The 10,426-nt window shown below is 45.3% G+C and overlaps 1 protein-coding gene across 1 annotated transcript in view; it reads left to right on the top strand.

Annotated features, from left to right (window-relative positions):
* The window catches only part of LOC104500377 (thyroglobulin-like), a gene marked incomplete at both ends in the record, with an annotated part of 82,827 nt that overhangs the window by 5,870 nt on the left and 66,531 nt on the right, over positions 1-10,426 (top strand). Inside the window, 3 exons of the mRNA XM_010144013.1 lie at positions 1,113-1,206; positions 5,652-5,811; positions 10,360-10,418. Of these exons, the coding sequence (XP_010142315.1) occupies positions 1,113-1,206; positions 5,652-5,811; positions 10,360-10,418 (313 nt within the window). The remainder of the gene's footprint in view (positions 1-1,112; positions 1,207-5,651; positions 5,812-10,359; positions 10,419-10,426) is intronic.

Below are 10,426 nucleotides of genomic sequence, written 5' to 3' on the forward strand. Positions count from 1 at the left end.
CTGACCTGTGGGAAGCTGATTAGTAGCATTAGACCTCTTGACCTGGCTGAGTTCCTACCTGGGAATTTGTATTTTGTCTTCCTAAAGTGGCTTCAGCAGTTTTGGCTGGAGATGATGTCCGACCACATCAGTGTGAAAGCCGTGGCCACGTGAAAGCCGTGGCCACGTGAAAGCCGGCTTCCCCAGCCTAGGAACCTCTCTTGGGGAAAGCTTTTGTAGAATTGCATTAAAGCTGGTCCTTGTAGTTTTCTATTAAATTCATTGCACCTTCAGTGTAAAGTTTTACAAGGACATAAAAAGTGATAATCTAGAAATAATTCTCTGAGATATTACTCTCTTTTCCATAGCCTCTTTTGGCTTCTTCCTGAATAAATTGTGGTACTTTTCCATAACTCATCATGTGCTATAAATACGTCTGTGAAGTAGAAGTAACTGGCTTCAAACCAGCCTATATCTGAATGCAAAAGCCATCCGCTTGATTCTTGTTGTGAAGAGAGCCCAAGCACACGAATCTCATACAGAAGACGGCCAGGAAATGGCTTTCTGTACGTGGCTGGCGACGAACCCCTGTTGAAAAGCTACTTTTATGTTGCTTGGCACTGTTAATGGTCTGCTGTAGTGCTTAGAGCAATCAGATTTTTAAAATGTGCTAGAATTTTAAACTTACCGTATTTTTGCACAGACCGTTAGGAATTAAAATAAGCAAATGTAGCCCACAGACTATTAGAAATTAAAATAAATAACTGGCTTTTCAGCAAACGAGTGGATTACATACATAGGTGTGCAGGCGATAGCAGGGGCAGACTTGTGCCTGAGACCCCCAGTCCTGCTCCCCTATCATCTGGTGCTAATTTTGAGCGGTTTACATGAAGCGTGAGTTTTGTGAAGGTTTATTTTCAAGTTCTAACCTTTTTAAAATGAGGCTGGTTTTCTGAAGGGAGGATTTGAGACATGAAAATACCGTGTGTTTTTTGCGTTTAGACCTGTGTATACAAGCCCACGTACTCGTTACTGAGGTGGAGGTGTGCATCCTTTCAAATGTGAGTGAGATCTACAGATCTGAAGATTTTATACACTTAGTGTATCACATTTTTCTCAATCCATGTCTCTAGGGCAGCTTGTTGGCAGCCAGGAGATGGAGAGGCCCCGCCGTACTCTGTCAGTGAAGACTGCCTGTATCTGAACGTCTTTGTTCCTGCCACCACCGTGAGTAGGAGACGAGTAAATTTTTTTTTTTTTGTAGCTGAGCACTGGCTCTTTCAAAGTACTTTTAGTTAGCATGAATGATTCTTCGTGTGGTGTTCCCAAAGTATGTGAAACAAAACACAAGAAGGTGGCAGTGAAGGAGGAGAAAATAAGGACGGAAGTGGCAATGTCTCTGAAATGAGACTGTTTGTCAGGAGACAGTAATGAAATGTGTCACACCAACACTTACCACCAGCCGAGCAGCAGCAGATGAGGTGTTTTCACTCCCATCTTCACTACTCCCCTGTTGTTGATATCCATGGGAGGAATGAGGTTAGCAAGCAATGCTAGAGTTGTGCCCAGCTTGCAAAGCATAAAAATAAATGTTTCAGGGATGCCCAGGCCAGTGGTACAATCTGAGAAATTGCCATCTGAAAGGCAAACAGATGCTAAACAGATATAAAACAAAGCTTCAGGTGAGAGCCAAGCTTAGATGATTGGCCAAACCCCTGGGGGGCCAGGAATGAAGATGCTGAATAACATGTGAATCCCATCAAAGAGTGGGCCCAGAGCACAGGAATAGATCTTTTTTTTCCACAGTACTGGTAATTTTCTGCAGGTGGCAGTGGTTATAACAGAAGTTTAGGAGTTTGTCATACTGCAAAGAGCTGCTCTGGCTCTCTGACAGCAGCGCACAGCAGCCCTTGCAGGTCCTCTTAATCACCAGAAAGAGCAGCAGTCTGTTTTCTTCCTGCAGCACCAGGCTGTCAGTCTGCCTTGAGTGCGGTCACTGCTCACTGAGAACACCCGGGCGCTGTCCCAGGCAGTTTGCCATCTCCGCTCAAGTGCTGCTCTCAAGGTAGCTTCGACGGCATTGTGTTTCCTACCATCTGATAGACCACCAGGCTTGTCTCTTCTCCTTGGCAGTACCAAGAACCGAACCCCTCCTGTCTTTTGTAGAGGTGTAAGTAGAAGTAGGTCCGATCAAGTCAATCAGTTTCTCATGCATAAATCTAGACCAAGAGAGAACCAAAACTTCTGGTTTTGCAGAAGTAGCTGGCAGCAGAAGGCATGGCATTTTCCTGTTTCTTCTTGTGCTGAGCTCTATTGATTACTCACCTGCAGAGAACTGTAGTTATATATTTTCAGCCCATGGCAAGTTAAATTAGCTGGTAAATACTAATATAAAATCTCCTGGAGAGTGGCAAAGTCAGAGGTCATTCAGGAGCACTTTGAGCCTAAACAAGGGCAGGGTGTGGGGACTGCTGCCTGTCACTAAAGCGGTGAAGAAGGTGAATGACTTCACCTCATTTTGCTTCCACAGCTACATGTACCACACAACCCTCCAAACAGAACTCGCACTTCTGAGAGCCGTTTTTCCCACCTATAACCATCACCAGCTGTCACACAAGCAAAGCAAAGCTGTGCTTCAGCTTGATCTGCAAAGGGTTCACATGTAAGAGCAAGGGTTGAAAATCTCCACTAAGAATGGGAAGTGTACCCGCTCTCCTCCTCTCCCATCCCCTGCACATTGCCGTCCTTATCGCATCATCCCTGTTCCACTCAATTCTTTACGGAGCAGTATTGTGCACTGGTAAAAGCACTCGAGGTGGCCTCACACAGCGAAGTTTAAAACTACCCCTGCCAAGAACCTCATTAAGTGTTTTTCCAGAAGGATGGAGAGGATAGTTCTGAGTATTGTGAAGCCTTTCTGACTTCCAGCTTCCCAGTGGGTCTTGAATTTCTCCCTTGAGGGTTTGCACATGTGATCTAAGCCTCTGCAGGCATGAGACCATGGAACTGGGCTCCCCATAAGACACCTCTCGACTAGCTAAGCCGAGGAGACATCTGACCATGTCACATCTGAGTCTTTACACAGATATTACACCTCAAAGAGCAACTGTCTGCATTTTATTGCTACATACGGAGCAAAACCCTGCACTGGGCAGTAGCCACATGGCAGCTGTGGACTGTCTGTGAGAAACGTGCTGGCCACACTCTGCCCACAGCAGCCCCCCTGCAGCCTCGCACTGACACTGGTGGTGCTGCATCTGGTCATGGTACCAGGTGCTGGGGGCGAAGGCACTGGCTCCAGCAGGCTTTAATGAAGGTATTGCATTTCTTCTGCCCCACAGGGGTTGGTTGAATTTAGTTGAGGATGAGTCTTGGGGGAGATTCTCTTATGTTCAAAATAAATAAATTATCCAGCAGCTAATGAATAGTAAAAAAATAATTGGTTCCCAAATGATAGCTAGGTGACATGAAATATCTCATATTGTTCAGTTACAGCGTGAAAAGAGCTGTGCTATGCTGTTAAAATGACTAAAGCAGCCTTCATCTAAAATGCCCAAATCCATGAGCTCTGAGATTGAAATCCCTTGGAATTAAAGCCCAGATTATTTTTCAAGATAGTTTACCTTTACATAGGAGAGGGATCTGTTGTTGCTCAATGCAGACTAGAAATGGGAAGGCTACGTCCAGACCCTTGGCACCAGGCACAGCCCCGGTGCTGAATCTTCCCCTGAATTGCTCCACATCTGTTGCAGCAGGATTTGTTTTGCTGTTTTTACCTCTTATCTCCCATCTTTACCTTTCTTAAGCTTTCCATCACCACAGCACTGGGTAAAGTCTAGCATTATATCATGTGCAACCTACAGGGCAGCTCTAGGTGATGGTGCTGTGCAGGCTGTGGACCCCTGGGAAATGCCTAGTTTGAACCTCAGGCTTAACCACGCTGAGCTGAGGGGACGGAGCAGGCTCACCATCACATTTAATACCGGTTTAGCTGACATGATGCAACACGGTAGTGCTTTAGAATAAATTTCCACGTGAAAGTAGATTCTTTCGTTTTTTTTCTTTACCCTCATCTCTTTCTGTGCTGCATGTGGTGCAGAAATAATAGGAACCAGGGACAAGGCACCGTGAATTAGGCAATTTCTATTCAGGAGCAGAAGTTCCTGAGAGAGAGCAGCATGTTTCAGTGCTGGGGTTTTCTTGGTAACGTTGTTGTGTTCACAAGAAGCCTCTGAAATCATTCTTCGGAGAGATAAGTGAGGAGTGCACACAGTCATGAGAAATTAAGGGCAGATGAGGGGAGAGTATCCTGTAATTTTGCAGAAGGCTGCAACCATCAGTTCTCTGGTGCTTCTCCTGTACAGCCAGTAGTATTTTTGTTGGAGACATCCCTTGCCAGAGCAGATGGGACTGCTGTGTTTAGCTAAGGTGCAGCCAGAAAATGAGAGCAACAGAGCCCAATGCCCTCTAGCTTCAGGGAAAAACAAGTCTCAGATGTACTTTGATGCTGCTGCAGGGGCCACCAGCCCTTCTTTGAAAAATACCACCGGCTGCCGAAGCAGAAAGTGGGACAGGTGTGACCTGCTGCTGAGCAGAGGAGAGAGAAACCGCCTCAAGACAGTCCCGAATTGGGCAGCAGGGGATGAAAGTGCTAACTGAAAATTGGGGTTACGCTTTGAAAAAACCTTCCTAGCTTTAGAGCAGGTTATTCTGCTTTATACAGCAGGAAGCAGGGGGAAAGAAAAGAAGGGGCAAAAACCAAAACAGAGCCCCTCCATTTGTTTCACTGGTATTTCTTCTGTCATCATGGCAAAGCTGTAATCTGCTGGTAAATGCCGAGGTCTCCTGGGGCAGTTCTGCTTTTGTGCAGCTCAAGCAGCAGCAGCCTGGGCTGCAGCCCTGCAGTGTGTGCAGAGAGGGCCCACGCAGATGGGGAGCTGCTTTGGGAAGAAGCCTGTTTCTGAGCAAAATTGGGTGGCTCTGCAAGGAGTGCTAGCATGGGCAGCAGCCCACGAGAGCTCCTTCCCACCCCAGCAGACCTGCTGGGTTCTTTTGGGAGAGACACCTTCTGTGCTTCATGAGAGACAAGTCTCTCCCATGCAGAGACAGAGCTTCTCTAGAGGACCCCTCTATATACCCAGTAAGAGTTTCCCTGTGGGGATGGAAGGGACTGTGAAGAGCTCTTGTCAGATGAGATCTCTGAGACCGGGCAGTTTAAGTGCTGGAGACTGGAGAGTAGGAAGTAGCCCTGCACAGCTATTTACTTAGTCTTGCTCAACATGAAGCAACCCATCAGGCCTTTTTCTTCCTCCGTTTCCCACTTGTTCGAACTTTCCCCGCATGTTTGTGTAAAGCAGACAAGTTAGAGCAAAGACGAGCCCACCATATGCTCAATGGCCAAGGCAGCACGATGGGCCTGGTCTGCCTTGGGCTGACCTGGCAGAGCTGGTGGCTGGTGGAACACGGTGGTGCCGTTAAGTTTTTATACTGGACATAGTATGCCCTTTAATGGTACATAGGTCACTGTGGAAGTCTAGCTCTAGAACTTCAGAGAGATCGCCAGATATCCTCTTGTTTTGGTCACCCTTAAAGGGCTATGAATGGCTCAGGTAATTTTAATGAGGAAGTTGCTTCTGTTTCTCATCATATTAACCTGGTGGTTGTCACGGCAGGTCAAAAACATGGCAGTGTTGCTGTTCTTCCACAATGGAGGGAGTTCCAGTGCTGAGGCAGGAAAGACAACCATAGATGGATCATACCTAGCTGCCATCGGTAACACCATTGTCGTGACGGCAAATTACCGGGTTGGTGTTTTTGGCTTCCTTAGTTCTGGTAAGTCATGGATTTCTAGAACAAACACAACTATGGGCTAAATTCCATTCTGTAACACTTCTGTTTTGAATTTTAAAAGGAAAAAAACCACAAAACATTTGAGAAACATACATCTGATTTGGTTTTTTGGCGGGAAATGGCCAAGAAATGGTAGAGACTTGGTCTGAAGAGAAAGGGGAGAGGTTGGAGGCAAAGGGACAATAACAAAACCCAAACGTCTGTATCAAAGCTCTGGCTAGACTTCCATCAGCAGATGAAACTGTGGGTATTTGGTTTTGCAGATGCATGAAGTAGGTTAGCCATTAAAATTCCTGCTAATTTCAGTGGCATGTCATTGTGGATATGGTTTTTAGTCTCCAACTTCCAGCTGTTCTATCACTGAAATTTTGCTGTCGCTCAATTTTGCATGTGCCAGGGTGGGGAAGAGGCAGAGAGAGAGAACTGCAGGAGAATGGCAAGAAGGACATGAAAGTATGGGAAGTATAGCACAAAGAGAGTTGGCTGGTCCCTCAGTAATTCAGCCTGACTTCTCTGAAGGACTTGCCATGTGTAATTTTAATTCTATTAGCCTCTTTTACTGTCCTGGACATGGCTGAACATTTGTATTTTCTCTGTTTGCACCCTTTCCACATACCGTTGTGTAAAGGGCACTTTTGCCTTCCGATTGCCATTAACATTTCTAAAAATTCCTATTGCATACGTGTTTTTATGTTGTGCAGAGAGGCACATGCATGTGAAAACACACCTTCACATGTCCCTAATCCTTTGGGGTAGTGCCATCTGGTTTTGGGGATTTTTTTTGTTTTTTTCATTTTGACTTTTACTAGATTTGCGTGTTTAAGCGATTAGTGAACCCTTACTGGGTTGTATTTGCCGTGTTTGCAAATACCAGGTCTACGTACCTCCTGGTTTGGGTTTTACTGCTAGTGATGCTGAGTGGATTTTGCCTAGTTTGGGGTTATAGATGCAGCTACTGACTATTGTTTCCCGTCTTTGTTTTACTGTTTTCTTCAAAGCCTATTCCCAGCAAAACCTGTCTTTCACTCAGTAACCAGAGAGCTGGCAGCGCAGGCTCCTTACTCACTTAGATGTGAACTTGGAAACAGATGTATCTGGGGAAAGAATCATGGCTTTCATCAGTGCAAACCAGCTGCTTATGAAAGTGATACCGGGGCTTCTTTTTCACTAGAGCCGGCTCAGTGTGGATACGCGCTGTGCGAGCTTCCATTACGCAGCACTGCCCACGCGTTACCCACTAACCTCCTTCAGCCCTGCGTATCTCACCTAGGTTTCCTCCTCAGTGGAAACTGCTAGCTGGGCTGAACGTTACATGTCAGTAGTTATATGATGGTCCATAATTTAGGGATCAGGATGAATTCTCCAACCTCTCTTTAATGGGGATCTGCACACGGGGCCTAAAATGTCAGTGCATGGGCTGAATGTGCTGGATTTGTGCTCCTGCAAACCTTTGGGTAGAGGTGGTCCGTTACAGGTAGAGAGTGTTCAGGGACCTTCTCCCTCTGTACTGTTGAGGTGCAGCCAGGGACAAGTGCAGCCTTTCCTGGCTGCTTCCCCCTTAGTGTTCATTTGGGGAAATCCGGTTGCTCCAGAGGGAACTGGAGCACGATGGAAAAGTTCCTTGCAAGAGCTATTGGAGCATTCATGGGAAGCCCCAAAAGGTCCTTCGGTTCCACACTCCTGTCTCTCCTACGTCCCCTTTAGTCCATGTGGGAGTGATGAGCTGTGGTCTGTCTGTACCAGGCTCCCTGTCAGCACAGATTTTCAGTCACACCAATTCTGCTGAGCGGTGCTCCCACTGCAATATCTATTCTTTGGTCCATCACAGCTTGGTGGAGTACCTTGGACTCCTTCTGTTCCGTGACCCCAGTAACCCGGTTACCCCAGTAACCACTGGGGATTTTCAGTGAACGTTACCAAACTGGGTCAAACACTGCAGGCGTTTTCCTCAAACCAAGTTCTTAATGATATACCGGGGATGTTTCCATTCTTACTGAAAGATTGAACAAATCCTGGTTCTTTGGAAGTTTTACCATCAGTTCTGAAGGGAGCGGGAGTTCATCCTTAGGATGTGGGGACATTAGAAGAAGGACTGTTGAAAGGCTCTGAAGTTCCAAATGAAAGCTATGATCCTGTGAGCAATATCAGTTTCATTGTCCAACTAAGCAAATTTCTGAATCCTCTCATCTTGAATTGTCATAAATTGCAGAAGCAGAAATGAAGAAGTTAAATGGAGATGTTAGGGAGGAAGGGTAGTGAAAACAAAAGATTTTCCCTTTTTGTTTGGTTTCTTTTGTTAGTTCCGTAGTCGTTTTCATGTCTCATTGACAGGGCTTTTGCGGGGAGGCAAAGAGCTCTTGTTCTTCCAAGTACACAGGATTTTTAATTTAATTTGCTGTCATTCACTAATGTCACAAACAGTGATGCATATTCTTACTAGTGCCTTCACCTCTCGCTTTGCCTCCAGAAAAGTAGTGGTGAATTGCCAGTGATACAGACAGCAAGAGTACGGAGAAGACAGTCGTACGGAGAAGACAGTAGTATTTTTAGGCTTGATTCTTTTAAGAGTCCATGCAGTTGCATGAACCAGGATTAATTTCATGCTTAAATTTAGCACTACTGTTCTTCAGTTTAGTGGTGTCAGAAATGTATGTTTGTCATTGTTTGCTTCCTTCTGCACACCAGTTTCTTTTCATTCCCTTGTGGTCTCCAGGAATGTGATCTTTTCCCTCAAAAAGACCTCTTATGAGATTTATATCCTGGCCTATTGCTCAAGCTGTGGAAAAACTTCCTGGCAAATCTGTTTCTTTTGGTCTAGCTACTGTGAATGTCCATGCATGCATCTGCTCCCCAGTGAGGCACATTTCACAGCCTGGCTGTGGTTTTGGCCGGGGACGAAGGAACTGGTTGTGTTCCCCTCCTCGGTCTAGCCGTTTATACCAGTAGTGAGGCTCACTGCGTGGCTAGAACACTTACCTGTATTTCACTTACTCTGGGGACGTCTCATGAGGCATGCAGCCAGCCCCTGAAGTGAGGTTTCCTTCTTAAGAATGGGTTTATTGCTGGACTGAGAGCCCTGGGAATTGGTCATGGTGCACCGAACAAACTCAAAACCCCTAAAAGCTACAGCAGGGCCAGTTTTTCCTGTGTTGCTTCACTGGTGTGGCTTGGCCTGATCATCTGAAACTACGGCTGTAGGTGGAAGGTTGTAGTTTGTGGGGCCGTTTACTTCTTGGCTGTCCTACTGAAAGGGCACTCACAGCGGCGGCTGTTGAGGTGTGGGTTTCTGCAAGGCTGTCTCTCAATCCTCTCTGTCCTATGTGCTGCTCAAATCGGTCTCTGTATCTCAGTTCGTTACGGTAGACATGTGGATATCTGCTACAGGATGTGTGCCTTCAGTTGCTCTTTGCCTGAGACAGGGCTGCCTGTCTCAGCTTTCGACTCCGCTATCTGACCATTTTTATTCACTAGTTTTTGAGCCTACCCTTACTTTAAAATTGTGCTGTTTAGTCGTAGCAATGGAAGAAACTAGTAGTTTCAGCCATGTTATTCCTGGCTTTTTTGTCTTCTCTTGGTCTCTTTGTTTTTTCCTCAAGTTTTAAATGTGGAGAATTTAAAATAATTAAAAATGAATGGCACATTGTGGATTGAAAAGAAGTAGACAGTGGTTAATCATTTTCTATTTTTTTCTTACAGACTGTGTAGGAGTTACTTATTTCTGCTTTTGTTGATACAAAATTAAGCTTGCCTGGGGGGTTGCATCATTAGATGCTTTCAGCATTAGTTTCGTATTAATCGAAATATCAGGTTACCCCTGCTTGGTGTTGAAAAGAAAGTCGTCTTTTCAGTGGTGGTACATGATAAATTCATTTTGTTTTCATGGGAACAGAAATATGAATATGAATAAATCAGATCTCTATCAGTTAGACATAGGTCAGTCTCGAAGGATGTATATATGGAGACATTATAAACTATAAAATCTGTACGTGTGTAACGAAGTGCCAGCTAATGTGACTGATAAGTGATTGGTCAGACCGGGTAAATGTAAGTGCGATGCAGGAGGAAAACAGATGCAATTCGGTCTACTCCAGGGAAACAATTGATGATTCTTTTCAGTCCCTTCCTGCTTGAGAATTAGGCAAACACACTGGGGGTTTTTTTGTTGTAATTTTGAGATCGAGCTACTTATGTAGAAAAAGAATCTCATGGCCTGAATTTATGGATGCGTGAGCCTGGATTCAAGCCTTCTGCCATGAGGTGTCCAAGTGAAGCTTAGAAGTTGGAGAATTGTTTTTGTGTCCTCAGGACAGACAAGTAGGCACCTCCAGGAATGGTTGGTGGAGTGGCAAAAACTGAGATGGAGTCAATCTCTAAAGTGATGACCTTGGAAGAGACCTCTTCAGATGTTTAAACTCTGATACCAGTTTTGTTGAGGTTCGGCTGCAAGAGCTGCTAAAGACATTTAATGAAAACTTCAAATGTTTATAGTTTTGTTTCCTTTCAGACCTATTTATTTATTTTCCACAACAGGCTCTCCTGAGGCGAGTGGAAACACAGGCCTTTTGGATCAGTTGGCAGCTCTGAAGTGGGTTCAGCA

The sequence above is a fragment of the Buceros rhinoceros genome, unplaced genomic scaffold (genome assembly GCF_000710305.1).
Source record: "Buceros rhinoceros silvestris isolate BGI_N320 unplaced genomic scaffold, ASM71030v1 scaffold6249, whole genome shotgun sequence".
In the NCBI taxonomy this organism is placed as follows: Eukaryota; Metazoa; Chordata; class Aves; order Bucerotiformes; family Bucerotidae; genus Buceros; species Buceros rhinoceros.